At 49.0% G+C, this 19,206-nt stretch overlaps 1 protein-coding gene across 12 annotated transcripts; it reads right to left on the bottom strand.

Annotated features, from left to right (window-relative positions):
- Positions 1–3,247: 3,247 nt before the first annotated feature.
- Nolc1 (nucleolar and coiled-body phosphoprotein 1) lies at positions 3,248–14,069 on the bottom strand. Of its 12 annotated transcripts, none has more exons than XM_042264550.2 (13): positions 13,731–14,069; positions 10,554–10,609; positions 10,300–10,445; positions 10,067–10,203; positions 8,948–9,113; positions 7,829–7,935; positions 7,408–7,546; positions 6,678–6,806; positions 6,439–6,549; positions 5,703–6,326; positions 5,449–5,555; positions 5,208–5,300; positions 3,248–5,046 (listed from the first exon to the last, which is right to left on the bottom strand). In XM_042264550.2, exons 1-13 carry the CDS (start codon positions 13,848–13,850, stop codon positions 4,888–4,890), a joined length of 2,094 nt encoding a protein of 697 aa, XP_042120484.1. In that variant the 5' UTR covers positions 13,851–14,069; the 3' UTR covers positions 3,248–4,887. The 12 variants fall into 12 exon arrangements, with proteins under 12 accessions (XP_042120484.1, XP_076419318.1, XP_076419321.1 ...); XM_076563203.1 differs by having other exon boundaries at positions 10,300–10,442; XM_076563206.1 differs by having other exon boundaries at positions 8,948–9,110; positions 10,300–10,442.
- Between the last annotated feature and the right edge of the window lie 5,137 nt (positions 14,070–19,206).

Raw genomic sequence — 19,206 nt, 5'->3', positions numbered from 1 at the left:
CATGTGAATGAATATCCATAGATCATGCTTGGTCCCCATACAGCAGTGGTTCTCAACCTGTGGGTCATGACCCCAACGAGAGTCATAGATCACATATGTATATTACAATTCATAATAAATAGTAGCAAAATCACAGTTATGAAGTAGCAACAAAACAATTTTATGGTTGGGGGTCACCACAACATGAGGAACTGTATTAAAGGGTCATAGCATTAGGGAGGTTGAGAACCACTGACCTACAGAGTCCCACTGATCTGCGGAGAACCACTGACTTACAATGGCAGAGCTATACCCAGGAGGAATTTCAAGGTGCATGGACTGTGCCAGCTCCTAAGTGCCTATCTAATCTGGTCCCTACTGAAAACTGTAACAACCAGCCAGCCACAGAGCACTGGTCTGCAGCTTCTGATGCTGAGGGCACTGAATGGGTAGAACAGCCACTGAATGAGCATATGTTCATCTGCAAACACTTCACCAAAGGTAAGACGATAAAGCAGTGGGACTGGAGAGATGGCTCAGCAGTTAAGAGCACTGACTGCTCTTCCAGAGGTCCTGAGTTCATGTTCTGAGTTCAATTCCCAGCAACCATCTATAGTGGGATCTGATGCCCTCTTCTGGTGTGCGGGCATACATGCAGATAGAGCACTCATACACATAAAATAAATCTTTAAAAAAAAAAAAAGATGGATGGAAAATACGTTTAAAACAAAACTTCATTGTGTAGGTATAAAACAAGCATAAAAATATGGCTTATCTGAAATCACTGCTCAATTCAGGATAGAGAACATTGTTCATATCCTGAAAACTGACTTTCTAACTTCCTAAACACAACTCTTACCCATCCATTAAAGGCAACCAATATTCCCTCTATACCTATCTTATACTTTTGGTTGTTGTTTTCGAGACAGGGTTTCTCTGTGTAGCCATGTCTGTCCTGAAACTCTTTGTAGACAGACTGGCCTTGAACTCACAGAGACCCGCCTGCCTCTGCCTCCCGAGTGCTGGGATTAAAGGTGTGCGCCACCACTGACTGGCTCTATCTATATTGCTTTTCCCTCTTTATCCCTTCACTTGGGTGGGTTGCAGGGTTCCATGAGTCTTGGCTGCTACAAGCCACGTTGCTTGCAGTTGGCATTCAGGTAACAGGTGACCACGTAGGCCAGAGAGGTTGCCTTTCGATCCCCTCTAGAACCAGGGAGCCACAACTGGTGAGATGAGTCTCATCTCTGTATTTAGCTCACAGCAGGAACAGGCTTCCTATGAGTGGGTAAGTGCCCCACCTACTGGCCTCTTTAGTAACTGCAGACGTCTAAGCAGGTTCTTCAGAGCTGGAATTCTGAAAACTCACCTTTAGAATGATTGTTTACTGGGGCTGAGAATGTTACCCAGTGGTGGAGTGCTCACCTACCATTCGGGAGGCCTGGGCTTTGATCTCCAGCACCACATAAAACTGGGTAGGTTACACACTAATCCCAGCACCCAGGAAAGAAGTTCTTGGTCATTCTCGGCTACACCGTGAGTGTTTGAAGCCTGGGTTATGAGATCCTGTCCTTTTTTGTTTTTGGAGACAGGGTTTTTCTGTGTAGCCTTAACTGTCCTGGAACTTGCTTTGTAGATCAGGCTAGCCTGGAACTCACAGAGATCCATCTGCCTCTGTCTTGAGTACTGGGATTAAAAGTATGTGCCACCACCGCTAGGCTGGATGCAGTCTTTAAAGGTTCACTGCAAAAGTGCTTTTTTTTTTTTATTTATTTTTACTTTATGTGCATTGGTGTTTCGGCATGGGTGTTGGGTCTCCTGGAATTGGAGTTACAGACAGTTGTGAACTGCCATGTGGGTGTTGTGAATCAAACCCAGGTCCTCTGGAAGAGTAGTCAGTGCTCTTAACCACTGAGCCATCTCTCCAACCCCAGATATATATTTTTTCTTTTCTTTTTTTTTTTTTTTGTTTTTCAAGACAGAGTTTCTCTATGTAGATTTGTGCCTTTCCTGGAACTCACTTTGATGACCAGGCTAGCCTCGAACTCAGAGATCCGCCTGCCTCTACCTCCCGAGTGCTGGGATTAAAGGCATGCGCCACCACTGCCAGTACAAAAGTGCTTTTAACTACTGACTGAACTATCTGTCCAGCCCCAGTAAGTCTAACTTTTAATAGGTTTTATGGGAACTGTAGAGACGGCTCAGCAGTCAAAAACACCGGCTGCTCTTCTAGAGGACCTGGGTACAATTCCCAACACCCACATGGCAGCTCACAGCTGTTATCCTAGTTCTCGGGATCTGAAATCCTTGCACATACATGCAAGCAAAACACCAACACACATGAACAAAAAGACTCAATTTACAGCAAACTGCCTCCCCCCGCCTCCCAGACAGGGTTTCTCTGTAGCTTTGGTTCCTGTCCTGGAACTCACTCTGTAGCCCAGGCTGGCATCCAACTCACAGAGATCCACCTGCCTCTGCCTCCCAAGTGCTGGGATTAAAGGCGTGCACTACCACTGGCCAGCTGAAAAGATTAAATTTAAAAGGTTTTACAAAGTAAAAATGTTACATAGTCTGGTCTGGAACTTTTTTTTTTTTTTAAAAGATTCATTTATTTATTATTATGTATACAGTGTTCTGTCTGCACATATCCCTGCAAGCCAGAAGAGGGCACCAGATCTCATTACAGATGGTTGTGAGCCACCATGTGGCTGCTGGGAATTGAACTCAGGACCTTTGGAAGAATAGCCAGTGCTCTTAACCTCTGAGCCATCTCTCCAGCCCCTGGAACTTTCTATGTAGACCAGGCTAGCCTTGAACTCAAGTGCTGTCTGCCTCTGCCGAGATCAAAGGTTTGCATTACTGCACACCTAAACCAAAATAAGGCTTTTTCTCTTTTTTCCCCCCTCTTCCTCTGTGTACCCTCGGCTGTCCTGGTTCTTGCTTTGTAGACCAGGCTGGCCTCCGTAATCAAATGCTGTCCATGGTCACATTTTAATGTAAACATCATTTAGCCCCTAGGTGATGCAAATGCAAGTAGCAAGATTTGGCTTATAGGCCACCTTGTGAACTCCCAATTGAACTGTGCGTTAGCTGAACTAAAGCCTGAAGAAGAGCTAAGCATGGTGGACACCATCTTAAAAACAAAAAACTGCTGCCCAAGAAGCCTCTGCAGTGAGCTCACAAACAGGTCCCAACCCTGGCCCCCTCCTTGTTCTGCTGTTTACAGAGCTATGAGGCCTTACACTCATAAAAATAAAACTCTGAATACATCATAGACCATCCAGTTTATTGTTCTGTAGTAAGACGTAGAGCTCTGACCATGCCGACATCAGCACATTTTCCTCCTCAAGGAGCTGCCACAGAAAACCAGCTTTGAACAAGTCACCAGGTGACTGGGAACTAATCACAGGAGGCCATCCTTGGCGCCTTCACTTCATCCGGGAAACCTGCTGTCTGTTCTTGCCAGGCGGGCGCTTCCCTTCCCTCACTCACTCTGGTCGAGCTGCCAATGTCACATCCTATGTCTTTATAATCTACTTACTCCCTTGGCCCAGGGATCTCTGCTCGTTTAGGTATTTATTTATTTCCTGGGGTGCTAGGGGTCAAACGAGCGTCTGATGAATGCTAGGCAAGCACACTGTCCCGAGATGCCTCGTAGCCCTCCCAGTTAGTTAGATCAGTAACTTCATAGATAAGGTACTAACAATTAGTCCAGAGGACCAACTTAAACAAGACAATCACTCCCATGTAGCAACTTCTAGACAAAATGCTCTGCAGATGCCTCAACGCTGTTCTCAAGCCCCAGTCCCTGTAAGGTTTGACTCCTTACCACAGGTTTCCTGGGATGCACCCACTGTACCTACTTCACATTGAGCACTGGGGATTTTAATTAGTCATTTCCACTTCTTTGACGGGTGATTTTCAACCATGCAGAAATCACACCAATTAATTTTGTGTCACTACTGTTACCAAGACAGAAATAATTAAACATTATGTCATTCAGTTCTTGATGATGTTAAAAACAACCAAACACGGCCATGAACTTAGTATCAACAGCAGTAAAAGTCAAGTTGTTGAAAATGCCTTTCAATGTCAGAAAAGCTTGCTTTGAAATTAAAACTAAGATGTACTGTAAACATGTAATAGCAATAATTACTGAAAACAAAATACTCAAGACAGTTACATTCACACCACACGAAAATTCTGTCAATGCCCCCCTACCACACACACACAGGGTTTCTGTGTAGCCCTGGCTGTCCTGGAACCCAGAGATCTGCCTGCCTCTGCCCTCCCTCACCCGTCCCCCCCACAGTGCTGGAATTAATTAAAGGCACTGCCTGTTATATCCAAGAACAGCAATTTTATCCCCCAAAGTTGTAGATGCACGCTGGCTTCTGAAAGCGTCAGTCTCAGACCCAGTGAATGAAGATGAGCACACAGCATGCTTAACAGACAAAACCACAACCATTAACAGCCAGTGCCCCGCCGTGGTTTCCAGGGAAGGAGGAATAAAATGTGGATGTGTGCACTCACATGAGTAGAATCCTCCAATGAGAAAAAGTCTTACCATGTGACATTTTGCTACGTCTTGGGCCATAGCTAAGACTTTAATCTGTGGAACTCATCTCTGAAAATCACAACAAAAATCTCTACGAAATGATTTAATATAAAATATACAAACTTCTCAGTATGAAGACCCACAGAACAGGAAGGCAAAGACAACACTCAAAAACAAACCCGTACAAAAGTCGGAACAAAAAAGGACTGGAGACTGTAATGACAGTCAGGACCTCTCAAATCTGTCCTTGCCAAGACCCTCTCCTAACAGCACTGAGTTTCTGGGTCCACTGGAGGTGACTGGCCAGCCTTGCGCCATCACCCTTTCTTCGCTAAGATGACCACAGATCACTCGCTGTCAAACTTGACGGAATTGACCTGGACAGAGATGGAGCCTCCCCGGTAGCTGCCTCGCTTCTTCTTCGTCTTTTCATGGCGGAAGGACTTGCCTTTGGTGAACTTCAGAACCTGATTGGCTCGCTCACCCCAGTCTCCAGCTGCACCTCGCTGGTAAATAATGAGAGGTTAATACACAGAAGACGACCCCCAAGCCCTGTCACCTTCTCCCTGGATTGTCCCGTCTAGGTAATCTGAACCCATGAGGTTCCAGCACCTAAGCCAAAGCTGCCCTTCCCTTCCCGGTCCCAAGAGTGCCCAACACTCCGCACCTTGGCATCAAAGGAATTGTCTGCTACTCGGGAATCTACCTCAATCTCCTCCTCCCTGACCCTGCGGAACGGGGAAGACGCCCTTTTCTCTGCCTAGAGAAGGAAATACAAGTTAAGATGAGGTGGTTATTTAACAGCTCTCCTTATAGGCCTGAGGTGTCAAGCCAGACTGTCAAGGTGGCCCCAGGGTTTCCTCTATGGTTTAAGGGCTGGATTCTGAGAGCACTGTGGAGCAACGTACTTTCTTCCTTTTTGGAAACGTGTTGGGAGTCTGGAGCTTAACTTTCTTAGCTTGAGGAGTCCCTGCTTCCTCTGATGTCTCACTCTGCTTCCGTTTCTTTCCTGAACCTACAAAACAAAAGGCCAGACTCAAAAGCCAGGCCTGGTAGAAACCTGCACCCAGCACTCAGGAGGCCAACGTCCCCTGTCTACGTCCCTCCGAGTCCACCCCAGTAACGGAAGACAAAACCCAGGGGTGGCTCTACAGATCCAGACCTGGCTTGGACACTGCTGCCTTCTTCGTCTCTTCCTCCTCCTCTTCCTCCTCGCTTTCCTCCCCTGCTTTTCCGTTCTGAGGCGCCGGTGTGCCATTGGCCTTGCTGGCCTGTGGTTTAGCAGTGCCCTTGCCCTTGGCTGGCGCTTCCTCCTCCTCCTCCTCCTCACTGGAATCTTCGGAGGAGCTGCTGCTCTCTTTGGCTGCTGCTTTCTTCACAGGGGCTGCTTTGGAAGGGGTTCCACCTCCCGCGGCCTTCTTCTTAGCTGCAGGCTTAGGTGTCTTCTCCTCTTCATCACTGCTGGAACTGTCTGAGTCAGAGCTGCTGTCCTCAGCCTGAGGAGCCTTTTTGGCAGGCAGAGAAGGTGCTGCTTTAGCGGTCACCTTGGACTTGGGGGCTGTCACAGTTTTCTTTGCCGTCTCCTCCTCGCTGGAGCTGCTCTCCTCCTCGCTGGAGCTGCTGTCAGCCTTTCTGGTCTGAGCTTTCTGGCCACTGCCTGCAGTTTGCTTAGGAGTTGCAGCTGCCTTAGCCACAGACGGCTTGGGAGTGACAGCGGACTTGCTTAAGGGATTCTTGGTGGTACTGACTGGCTTGGTAGGAGCTTCATCCTCAGAACTGTCAGAATCTACATAAGAGAGGAGAGAATGAACAGCTCCCCAAATCAAATTCAGGGGAGCCCTGTAACAGCATCCCCACACAATGAAGATCCCAGCAGCCCACAGGCTGGGCAGCATTACCTGAACTGTCTGAAGAGCTCTCTGCTTTCTTCTTCGCTGGAGCTGCTTTGGCAGGTGTCTTGGAGAGGACCACTTTAGCAGGGGCTTTTTTCTCTTCCTCCGAACTTGAATCTGGGGAGAACTTGTGACATTAGATGGGTCCAGATTGGCAAGCCAAGCAGGAGAACAACAGAAACAATGTCACAATGTACAGAGAGGCACAGAGCACCTCTGTCAAGTCTGACTACAGCCTGACTCACCCGACTCGTCACTGCTGTCCCCACTGCTTTCTGCAGGCTGCTTCTGCGCAGCGGCCTTCTTTGGAGACTGGGCTCCCAAGGACTTCTTTGGCAAAGGAACAGAAGGTGGTGGGACGGAGCTGTAGGGACCTATTTAAAAGGTACAATAGTTTTGAAATATGCATTTGCCAGGCATGGTGGTTCATAAGGCTAACGGGGGAAGATCACTGTGAATGAGGCCAGCCTGGGCTACAGAGGGAAAACATTTCAAATAAACAATAAAAATAAAATAGGTCCAGTGGTGTTACACCCCTTAATCCCAGCACTCGGGAGGCAGATTTCTGTGAGTTCCAGGCCAGCCTGGTCTACACAGTAAGACACCGTCTCAAAGAAAGTAAGTAGACAGAGATAGATAGACAGACAGACAGACAAAATCAAATAGGTGCCCAGGACTGAGGATGTATCTTCTAAGTACAGAACCTGCATAGTATGCATGAAGTCCTGGGTTTAATCTCTAGCACCACAAAATAAAATAAGGACCTCAATTCTCTGTCTAGAAATGGGGCTTACTAGTTTCTGCAGAATGTGGGCTGGGATGAATAAGTCATTTCTGAGTCTGGGTTACATGAGGCATTGTGGCTTCCCTCTTGGTTATTTTTCTGGATTTCTTTTTGGAAGAAGCTAGTTGTTGGGCCATGAGGACTTAGTTTTACAGGCGGGTTATACAGCTTGATGCCCCATGTCCAATCACCTGGTTTTTTCTTCGTGGGTTTCTTCTGTTCCTCCTCTTCACTGGAAGACTCTTCACTGCTAGAACTCTTCTGGGCGGGGGTGGCAGCTACTTTCACTGGTGCCTTGGCCACACCTTGCTTTTTAGGTACAGTCTGCACCTGAGAAAAAAATTACATTACAGGAAAATATCTTCCCAAATAATCCTATCAGGCTGGCAGTAGGGGGTTCAGGACTATGATCCCAGCACTCTGGGAGGCAGAGGAAAGTGGATCCTTCTGAGTTTGAGGCCAGGCTGGTCTACAGAGCTAGTTCCAAAACAGCCAAGGCTACAGAGAGGAACTGTCGTCTTGGAAAAACAAAAAACAAATCCAACCAATGCCATGAGCAGAGAGAACACCCGGTAGTTCCTTCACTTCATCCTTGATAGTCACAACCCTAACCTTCTTGGGGGGTGCTGTTGCCGTCTCCCCCTCCTCCGAGTCGTCACTGCTGCTGCTGCTGCTGCTGGCTGCCTTGCCATTGGCTGCTTTAGTCTGTGCTCTAGCTGCTGAGAAGCAAAGAGATATTAAGACAAACTGGGAGACATCCAAAAATATCCTGTTAACAACACAGGACTTAGAGAGTCTCTGTCCATGTTAAGGCCAGTGAAATGGCTCAGCGGATAAAGGTCTTTGTCACCAAGCCTGATGACCTGAACTTGAAGCCTAGCAGTTACATAGGCATCATGGCTATGTATTGGTGATTAGCCATCAAGAGGCTGAGATAGGAAGTCCTTGAACTTAATTGCTGCTCAGCCCTTCAACTAAAGAGCAATCAGTTCAAGAGTGGTGTGGGTTGCTAGGCAAAAAGCAAATTTAAAAAAAAAAAAAAAGTTTTTCTTGCTGGGTGGTAGTGGTGCAGGCCTTTAATTCCAGCATTTGGGAGGCAGAGGCAAGTGGCTCCCTTAGTTCAAGGCCAGCCTGGTCTACAAAGTGAGTTCCAGGACAGCTAGGACTGTTACACAAGAAACCCTGCCTCAAAACAAACAAACAAATAAGTAAATAAAAACAAGAACAAAAATGTTTTTTTTTTCTTTTTTGGTAAAATCACTGCTTTTCTTATATACTGGCCCCAACCATAAAATTTTACTTAATTATATTTCTGATTTCTTTCCCCCTCTTTGGATGGCCAAGAACTTGATAAGTGGACTAAGCTGGCCTTGAATTTACAGTAATCCTAATATGTCTATAGGGGTTACTGGTATACAGTACCATCCCTGATGGGGTACACATGTGTAGTACTGAGGACTAAACCCAGGGCCTCACACATTCAAGGTGAGTACTCTACCACAGTCTTGCATATCCCCAGCCTTACATTTCGCCCTAAAACTTTGGAACAGGGTCTTGGTAAGTTTTCCAGGCTTGCCTTATACATTCAGTCCACCTACTACACTGTTGTGGGTAGGTGAGATTATAGACCTTTCGGCCATGCCCCGGCTAAAGAGAAGTGATGAAGACCTGTAATTCAGCAACCATGCCATTTCCCACTGGTTCCAGCTACCCTCCTGGGGACAGAAATACCTGGTTTGGCTGAGGCTTTAGGCTGAGCTCTGGCTGCCGCAGCTGTCTTTAACTTCTGGGTCTGGGGTGCTTCATCCTCGGAGCTGGAGTCCGACTCAGACTCAGAGCTCTCAGCTTTCTTAGGAGGCGCTCTGCCTGCCTTGGCTTGGGGCTTGACTGCCTTCTGCTAAAGAAAACAAAGATGGCGGCAAGTGTCAGACTGGGAGGCAGAGGCAGGCGGGTCTGGGTTCAAGGCCAGCTGGTCAACACAGAGACTTCCAGGACAGCCAGGGCTACATAAAAAGGCTCCATCTGGAACAAACAAAAACCCACAAAAAGCGGGGCGGTGGTGGTGCACGCCTTTAAACCCAGCACTCAGGAGGCAGAACCAGGCGGATCTCTGTGAGTTTGAGGCCAGCCTGGGCTACCAAGTGAGTTCCAGGAAAGGAACAAAGCTACAAAGAGAAACCCTGTCTCGAAAAACCAAAAAAAAAAAAAAAAAAAAAAAAAAAAAAATTAAAAACCCACAAAACAAAACATACCAAGGGCAATCAGCAAGAGCTCCTGGGCACTCAATAGGCACCCAAGATGCCTTTAATTTTGTTTAAGAGCCTACTGAATGGGCATGCAAAAAGGAAGACACAACACACAGCTAAGCAGTGAAAAACATTCAACCACGTGATAAAACTGGCCTGCTCCTGACAATCTTGTCACCAGCTCCCAACAAAACACCTGTTTTCTCAGGGCCCTACACATATCTCGAAGAACACAACAGTCCTGAGTAGAGAAGGTAACTTGGAGACCACCATTCTAGACCTCAACTTTATCATCTCCTTCAAAAACCCGCAGAATCGCCGGGCAGTGGTGGTGCACGCCTTTAATCCCAGCACTCGGGAGGCAGAGCCAGGTGGATCTCTGTGAGTTCGAGGCCAGCCTGGGCTACCAAGTGAGCTCCAGGAAAGGCGCAAAGCTACACAGAGAAACCCTGTCTCGAAAAACCAAAAAAAAAAAAAACCCGCAGAATTTTTTCCATACTGAACAGCTTCTACCACGGCGACCATGAGCTAGATGCCCAGTTTAGGTTTAACTTCCAAATTCTTTTGAAGCCTTCTCTCTGTACAACCAAAGCTGCAAACCAACCTGGACAGGCTTCTTCTTTGTGTTGTCCTCCTCTTCCTCCTCCTCATCGCTGGATTCTTCACTACTGCTGCTCTCTGAAGCTTTGGCTACTGCCTTCGCCGCATGCTGCGGCACGCTGGCTCGCTTGGCAGGTCCGGCTGAACACAAGTACAGGTGCCCAGAGGCTCACCATGCTGTCCAGGCAGGTGTCGTGGAATGCTCTTCCCCAAGCACCCCACCCTGCACCGCCTTACCGGGCTTCTTTGCTGAGGACCCTTGGGCCTGTTCCTCTTCCTCACTGCTGTCCTCACTGCTGTCACTGGAGGAAGTCTCCTTCTTAGCCTTCTTGGTCACTGGTCCATTTGACTGTGATTTCCGCTTCGAGGCTGTGGTGGACCTGCTGATGTAGGTTAGGCTGACTTCTGAGGGATCAGGGCCTTCTCAACCAAGACACAGAGCCCAGCCCACCTGGGGAGAAGACAGCCCAAGTGTACCAAGGAAAGCTTACTTGAGCCAGAAGCTATAGATGTCCAAGAGGGACGAGGCATTGGCATCCTGCTGCGTCTGCAAGAAAAGCGGCTGAGTTAAAGAAACGCTAGGATTCCCTAGTCAGATTCTGCCACTCTTTCGTCAAATGCAATCTATCAGCCAGCCGTGGTCCCAGCACCTACAAGACAGAGGCAGGCAGATCTGAGGTTAAGGTCCGCCTGACCAACAGACAGTTATAGGACAGCCAGGGCTATGTAGAAGACACTGTCTCAAAAAAAAACATAAATAAATAAAAGTTATCTGTTACTTACCTACTCAATTTGAAAGTGATGCTAGATCTTCATAAGATTCTTACTACTTGCATAAATTAGGAGAAAAAAATTCCACTTACACCAGGTGGTGGTGGTGGTGGTGGTGGTGGTGGTGGTGGTGGACGCCTTTAATCCCAGCACTCGGGAGGTAGAGGCAGGCGGATCTCTGTGAGTTCGAGGCCAGGAAAGGCCCAAAGCTACACAGAGAAACCCTGTCTCGAGGGGAAAAAAAAAAAACCCACTTACATATATCCTGGCTTTGAGCATAAGAAAATGGGCTACTTCTGATATAGTATATCTACTCCTAAACCTTTCCATCCATATGTTTCAATGTGTTAGATTTCAGCAATTAATAATACTGATAGAGTATTAACTGAGAGGCTGGAGAAATGGCTTAATGGTTAAGAGAACATACTACTCTTCCAGAGGACCTGAGTTCATTTCCCAGCACCCACCAGGAGACTCATAAATACCTGTTAACTCCAGATCCAGGGGGTTCTGATACCTCTAACCTCTGCAGGCACCTGCACTAATGTCCACCATTGTGAGCTTAACTAACTTCTAGGAAGGCACCAGGTGGCCGGGCGGTGGTGGTGCAGGCATTTAATCCCAGCACTTGGGAGGCAGAGGCAGGCTGATCTCTGTGAGTTCAAGGCCAGCCTGGTCTACAGAGTTCCAAGACAGGCTCCAAAGTTATACAGAGAAACCCCATAACAGGAGGAAAAAAATAAAGGCACCAGGTGTGGTGGCACATACCTTTAATCCTAGCACTTGGAAGGGAGAGATAGGTAGATCTGAGTTTGAGTCAGCTTGGTCTATATAGTGAGTTCCAGAACAAGCAAAAAAAAAAAAAAAAAAGCCAGACAGTGGTGGTGCGCACCTTTAATCCCAGCACTCCAGAGGCAGAGCTAGGCAGATCTCTGTGAGTTCGGGAGAGCCAGGACAGCCAGGGCTGTTACATAGAGAAACCCTGACTCAAAAAAAAAAAAAAAAAAAAGAAAAAAGAAAGAAAGAAAGAAAGAAAGAAAGAAAGAAAGAAAGAAAGAAAGAAAGAAAGAAAGAAAGAAAGAGAAAAAAGAAGAAAAAAAGGCACTGGAAGATGGTTCACCAGATAAGAGTTCGTAGGGAAAGGAGTGGGCACTTATTACCAGATCACATGCCAAACTGTCCTGGCTGAAGGAACTCCTTTATTATGAGACTGATCTGACCCCTTCCCTTTGCAGCAAAGATCCCCTCATTTTGCTACAATGAAGTAGCCTACCTCAAAAGGTATGGTGACTTTAACCCAAGATTCTCGGGATCTAAGGCAGGAGGATCAGAAGACCAAAAGGCCTACCAACCAAGTTCCAGGCCAGGAAGGGCTACAGAAACAGGAGGGGGCAACACGCATGCATGCACGCACGCACGCGCACACACACACACACACACACACACACACACACACACACACACACACACACGCAGGCCAGGTGTGCAGTCTTTAATCCCAACACTGGAGCCAGAGGCAGAAGCACTTCTGGGAGGCCACTGTAGTCTGCATCTAAGTTCCAGCTAGCCAGGGTTACACAATGAGACATTGTCTCAAAAATAAAAGCAAGGCAAAAGTAACCTGTTTCTTTTTTCCTTTTTCTTTTTGGTTTTTCGAGACAAGTTTTCTCTGTGTAGTTTTGGTGTCTGTCCTGGGTCTCCTTCTGTAGACTAGGCTGGCCTCAAACTCAGAGATCCGCCTGGCTCTGCCTCCCAAGTTCTGGGATTAAAGGCGTGCGCCACCACGACATGGCATAACCTAAATTTTTAGTCATGGTTTCATCCTTGGAAAAAGAGCACAGGTCTAGTCTTGCATGGTGCCTCCATGAACACTACAGCTCCCCCAATCCTCCATTGCTCTTACACAGGATCAAACTGCCATAACAGCTGTCCTGCTTCCTGTCTACTTACAATGGGATTACTACTTTTGAGTATTTTCTCTTGGTGAATCTCATGCACCCAAACTCTGTAAATTAGGCTGGGCATGGTGGCACACAGCTTTTATCCCAGCACTCAGGAAGCCTAAGCAGATGGTATGAGTTCGAGAACAGCATGGTCTCCAAAGCAAGTTCCAGGACAGCCATGCTACAGAGAAACCCTGTCTTGAAAAACCAAAACAAACAAAAACCGAAATCCTGTAAACTAAATGACAGCCTGCTATGTTCAGGCATGCTAATACATCCCTGTATCTCAGTACTAAGAGGGTGAGGCACGAGGAACAGAAGTTCAAAGCCATCCTCTACTACACAAGAGCTACACAGATCCTGTCTCAAACAAAAGAAGGCTGCCGTGGTCATACATGTAGAAAGTCGCAGAGCCTGGCCAAAGCCTGAGTTTGTTTTATTTCACTACATAAAGCTCCAGGCTCAGTGAAAATTGGCAGACATGACGCTCACTCCTCCTAGAGTACACTGAAAGCATCCTAACCCCACAATCATTGTTTCCTTTTGTAAAAACAAATGAAAGCAAAATCCTAGCATTCATTAGTCTCAGGCTAAATTACGAACAATGGTAAGGCCAACCAAAAAGTACACCAGAAGACCCAGGCACCGACAATCCAATGCTCCCAGTGGGACCTGGCGCTTGCTCATCTTAGGCTGCCAGCCACATGACCTGGGCCACGAGGGACCCACGCCTGCCGCCACTCCAAAACTCACCAAGTCAAAGCAGAAAGGACCACTAGTCAGACACGTGAGGGGGGTGCCGGGGCCTCAAGCTTTAGAACGGTCAGCAGAGAGGCTGCGCAGACACCGGACGGACAGACCCCAGACCTTCCCTCCTTGACTCCTAAGCATGTCAAGGCCTACATTCTTGGAGAGTCGTCCCAACCCGGTCCGCGGACCAAACCCAGGACTCACAGCGCCTGTCGCTTTTGCAAATTTGCTGGCCACCTCCGAGAGTTGGTTATCACGCAGAAAGCCGAGCACGAGGGGATAAAGGTCGCTGGGAACCACGCGGCGCAAGCCGGTATCCGCCATGCTCCCGGTAAAACGCGTCACTACCGTCGCGCACGCTGCACGACTCAGGAACTCTGAAGCACCACCAGGGCAGGGGGCGGGTCCGCTGTCGTCATCACGTCGCGCGGCGCGCAGCGGAAGCGCGGGGCTGGACGAGGCGGCTCCCCCTCCGCGTCGGAGGCAGGATCCAGGCGACGTCTATAAACTCCTTCCGGTCCCAAGTGCGTCGCCATCCTGCCCAGGGCGGGGCCAGCCGACCGCCCATTATGAAGGCGGGGCTCTTGCGTCAGAGGTCACGCTCCCGCGGTGGCGGGAAAACTTGTGACTTCCCGTGTGTTGTCTTTGCTGAATGGATTTTTTTCCACAGTCGTTTTCCCAGCCCCGGCTGCTACTCAGATCCCACAATAACGAACGGACTGCAGTACTCGTCTCTCACCCCTGACAACGGCTTCTCTCCTACCGTTCACACCCAGGGGTACCACCCAGCCCCAGGCTCAAACCACGAGGATCCTTAAAAGTTGCTCATTGTGGTGACAATGGTGTTAATACCCCCAACTGCCTGCCAGTCATACTTAGGTTACAAGAAAACTAATTATCCCTCCCACACACAGTTCCATGGAGTGAGGGGACAGCTCTTTTAGGAGAAAAGGATCATGTATGAAACCTGAATCAAAAAGCAATACACTCTTATTAGTCACAAAAATATTTTCTCCCTAAATCAGGAGTCACACTGAATTCTGTCATAACTCTAGTATCAGCCATTTTTAGATTACAATAGTCATCTCTCAGGAAGGAATAAAGACCCATTTCCTGTGGACACCCTTTCACTTCCCTCAAAACAGGCACGCCTTTCTCCTAAAGAGAACTGTTATCTCCCTGTTTCCCAGAGGTGGTTCTATCCACATATGTGCATTAAAAAAAATAGTTTGTGGGGCGTGGTCACACAGGAGGCAGAGGCTGGTGTCTCTCTGTTGAGTTTGAGGCCAGCCTGGTCTACAGAGTGAGTTCCAGGACAGGCAGAGCTACACACAAAAACCCTGTCTCAAACAAACAAAAATGATTCAAGCCCACGCCGTAGGCTGTGACCAAGCTAATCTGGGGCTTCACTGAAACACTTAATGGACACAAGCCCCAGTTTAGAAAACCTTTATTTCCAACAAGAGTTTCTCATTAGGTGGCAAATGCCTTTAAACCCAGGGCTTGGGAGGCAAAGACAGGATCTCTTCATTCGAGGCCCGCTGAGTTTAACAGAGAAACCCTGTCTTAAAAGAGAGAGACCACTTCTCCCCAAATCTGAAATACTAAATCTCCATCCGGGAAGTCAGTCTGTTCTAAAAAGATCTCTAGCCACAAGCCAGGTAGCTCTCACCTGTATAGCTGCTCTAGGGAGTAGGCAGGGAAACTGAAGGTTTTAGTCCAGCCTGAGCCAGCTCTACCAAATGGAGAAGGGACTAGACATGAAAGACCCCCGAAGGCAGTCTTCCCTCTGGAGAGACCCTCGCCCAGAGATCACACGAGACCACAAGTCAGATGCAAACAGCAAGAGGCTTTATTCAGGAACACGGGTACCCGGGGCAACACAGTCCCTCAAGAAGCTCAAGAGACTGGCGCGCCCCCGGGCTGGAGCGGAGGGTTTTTATAGGGTCGGGCAGCAGGAGCACGAGGAGGGCGGGTTCAAACTCAGGGCAACTCATGGTTTACAGGGCTCTGATTGGACGATTCAAATGAGGCCGGGTTCAAACTCAGGGCAGCTCGTGGTTTTTCCCCGAGCTTGACACGCCTGCTGCCTGGCTCCAAGTTGTTTTTCTGACCTTTAGTACCCTTTTCTGGGGCCAGGAGGCCGGCTGTAGACACCCTGCGCTTTTCAGACCTTACTTGAAATGGCGTTAGGCTAAGCTAGTATGCTGGGATCTTTCATTCCCCCATTTTCTTATCTCAGGGAATGGAATCCTCCATTCATGGGGAAGAATAGGGATGTGGCTCCATTCCCACTTGGTTGAGTCGTTGGTATTGTTGGGTCAATACCAAGGTCTGAACTATAGAAACACGTTCCCTGATAAATTGGTCCTTGTCCTGACACCTCGGAGATTGTAAGCTTATGCTGAGGTGTTGAGGCACATCCTGATGGGGGTGAAGAGGAATTGGTGAAACTTCCGACTACGGCCACCCCCTCATAATAGGGAGGTGTGGAAACTAGGCATAACCAGCACTCCTGAGTCCGATTTGGGCTGGTAACATTGAGGGCTGAGTAAGCGCCCTCTATAAGATTCAATAGCCGGTCTCCCGTACCGGGTCTGGGTGGTTGGAGGGTGACAGGGGTTACAGCGGCATTCGGAGCCGTGCTTGGGCGAATGACCGAATTGGGTCGGGTGGTAGCCCTCGGGGGTGCTGGAGCAGGTAAAGAGGGGCGCTTTTGGTCAGCGAGAACCTGGTTGGGGCCTATAGAGGCGGAGGGCTCCTCAATTTTAAGTTTAATCATAAAGGTAAATCCCTGGTCCTGTCCTGTCATGAAAAATCTAAGTCCCCATGTTTTTCCTTTAATCCAATCTTGTGCTGTCCCCCTTCCTTTCTGAGTAAAGGATATGTTTAGGGGGTTGCAGGTGAAGTTTATACAGGGGCCCTCCCCCTCCCAGTATGTACTAAGCTCGCCTGGGAAACCCCAACAATATGCTCGGGTGAGTGGGCGCCATGTGCGGCTTTCCCCTTGGGTAGTCCTTTTTACCCTAATGAGGTCCCAAGTGGACGAAGGCTTCCAATAGGTATTGCCAGTTGTTTCACATCCCCATGCTTTACAGAAGTAACTTTCATAACCCCCACATTGGCTAATCAGCTTTCTGTCCCTACCATCCCGGGGGCAGACGTAGAAGGATAGTTGTGACAGGGCTTTCCTGGCTTCGGGGTGGCCACATCCGTATCTCCCGTCACTACATTTGCAAGTTCCCTTACCATCCTGACAGACGTCTGGTGCTCTGGGGTTCATGGGGTCAGTGGTAGGGATGTCCCAGTCCTCTGACCCTGCTGCTAATTGGCAGAGATCTGGATGTAAGTTAGGCCACCATGTAAAGGGGGTGTGAAAGGCGGTCGTTTGCCAGACCGTCTCCCCAGTTTGTGAGATGACCTGCCAAGTGAGCCTCTTAGCTAGGTGCGGGCTCTCTGCCGCCCTAGTCCCCTGGGGATAGGTAGAGATTAAGAGGAGGGGGAGGAAGAGGAGTCGTGGGTCAACCTTATTTTTAAGGGGTTTTGTGTATGGCGCACTGTCCATGTTGACTTTCTGGATCCTGCTGGGTCGGGTTCCCTGGCAGCCTTCACATGAGAGGCGTGGATCCATGCAGCAATCCCGTCGACCTTGAGTGCAGTGGGGGTGGTCAGCAAGACAGTGTAGGGCCCCTTCCACCGTGATTCCAGGCTCTTGGTCTGGTGTCGTCGGACCCAAACGGAGTCCCCGATCTGGAAGGGGTGGGGCACCACCGGCTTGTCTAGCTGCTCCTGATAAGCCTTGGCCAGGGGCTTCCAGACCTCCCTCTGCACCAACTGGAGGGCTTGAAGATGTGCTTCTAAAGTAGGGGTGGTGGCAAGAGAGGAAATATCAGGATGGAGAAAGTCTACAACAGGAGGTGGGGCCCCATATATGATCTCAAAAGGGGTTAGGCCGTGTGGGCCGGGGGTATTTCGGGCTCGATAGAGAGCTAAGGGAAGTAGGAGCACCCAATCTCTAGTGCCAGTTGCAAGCGTTAATTTGGTTAGAGTCTCCTTAATTGTTCTATTAGCTCGTTCTACCTGTCCTGAGCTCTGGGGGCGGTATGCACAATGGAGTTTCCAATCAACCCCCAATAGTTTGGCCACCTTCTGACTTACCTGGGAGACGAAGGCAGGCCCGTTATCCGACCCCAATATTTGAGGCATCCCATACCTGGGGAAGATTTCTTCCAACAGTTTCTTTGTTACCACGTTAGCCGTCTCATTCTTGGTTGGAAATGCTTCGATCCATCCAGAAAAGGTGTCCACGAAGACCAGGAGATACCGGTACCCGTAAAGTCCAGGTTTTACTTCTGTAAAGTCTATTTCCCAATGAACACCAGGACGATGGCCTCTTTGTCGGGCCCCCTTGTTTAGACGCACCTTTCCTGCATTGACTTGAGCACAGGCTGGGCAGGTAGAAGTTACCTGCTGGAGTACCTGATCCTGGTTCAGCAGCACTGCCCAGGTGTTTTCTCTGTCTAATAAGGTCTTCATCTTGTTTTTGCTCAAATGGGTCAATGCATGGAGTAATCTCAGCATATATCGGGTATGGGAAGTTGGCACGACCATCCGGTCCCCTAGTATATATGCCTGTCTTCTTTGTTCCCAGTCCGCCCCCATTTTCTTTGCTAGCTCATGGTCTTCTGGGCTATAGGGCACGGGGTCTCCCTCAGGCTGTGGTTCTTGTATAGCCATCAACTGGCTGTTTCCTGCTGGCTGGGAAGCCACTGTTCGGGCAGTCAGATCTGCCAGCCGATTCCCTCTGGCTACCGCAGAGTCATCCTTTTGATGCCCTGGGCAGTGGACAATACTGAGTTGGAGCGGGAGGAACAGGGCCTTTAGGAGGTCTAGGATCTCTTTTTTGTTTTTGATTTCCTTACCCGCGGACGTCAGCAGGCCTCTCCGTCTGTAAATTTCCCCGTGGACATGCGCAGTGGCGAAGGCATATCTGCTGTCAGTATAAACTGTGAGCTTCTTACCTTCTGCCATCCGGAGGGCTTGGGTGAGCGCAATCAGTTCTGCGCGCTGGGCCGATGTCCCGGGCGGGAGCGGCGATGCCCATACCACTTCCGATTCGGTGGTTATAGCTGCTCCGGCTCTGCGCTCCCCCTCTTCCAGGAAACTGCTCCCGTCGGTGTACCAGACAGCGTCTGGATCCTTGAGCGGCTGATCTGTCAGATCAGGACGGGTGCCATGTGCTTCGGCTAGAATCTGGAGGCAGTCATGCTCCTCGGAGGGGCTAGGCAGTGGCAGCAAAGTGGCAGGGTTAAGGGAAACTGTCGGCCCGAAATTTACCCGGTCTGAGTCCAGTAGTAAGGCCTGATAATAAGTCATTCTGGCGTTAGAAAGCCATCTGTCCGGTGGTTGTCGGACCAAGGCCTCCACTGCATGAGAGGCCAGCACAGTCAATGGTTGTCCCAGAGTCAGTTTTCCCGCATCTTTGAGTAATACGGCAATGGCTGCCACCATGCGGAGGCATGGAGGCCATCCTGTAGCCACCGGGTCCAATTTCTTGGATAAGTACGCTACAGGTCTCCTCCAAGGTCCCAGTCTTTGCACCAGTACCCCCTTGGCAACACCTGAGTTCTCATCCACAAACAGCTCAAAGGGCTTGGTTAGATCTGGCAGACCCAGAGCC

Source organism: Peromyscus maniculatus, chromosome 1 (genome assembly GCF_049852395.1).
Source record: "Peromyscus maniculatus bairdii isolate BWxNUB_F1_BW_parent chromosome 1, HU_Pman_BW_mat_3.1, whole genome shotgun sequence".
NCBI lineage: Eukaryota > Metazoa > Chordata > Mammalia > Rodentia > Cricetidae > Peromyscus > Peromyscus maniculatus.
This window is presented reverse-complemented; position numbering and strand designations above follow the sequence as displayed.

Bases quoted from the DNA above. Each gene is read 5' to 3' on its own strand.
- Nolc1 (XM_042264550.2), bottom strand. From the start codon at position 13,850: ATGGCGGATACCGGCTTGCGCCGCGTGGTTCCCAGCGACCTTTATCCC. The intron at 6,807-7,407 runs GTGATTGGACAT...CCTTTTAAATAG, and splicing joins ACCCACGAAGAAAAAACCAG to GTCCCTACAGCTCCGTCCCA. The intron at 6,550-6,677 runs GTGAGTCAGGCT...AGTTCTCCCCAG, and splicing joins GGACAGCAGTGACGAGTCGG to ATTCAAGTTCGGAGGAAGAG.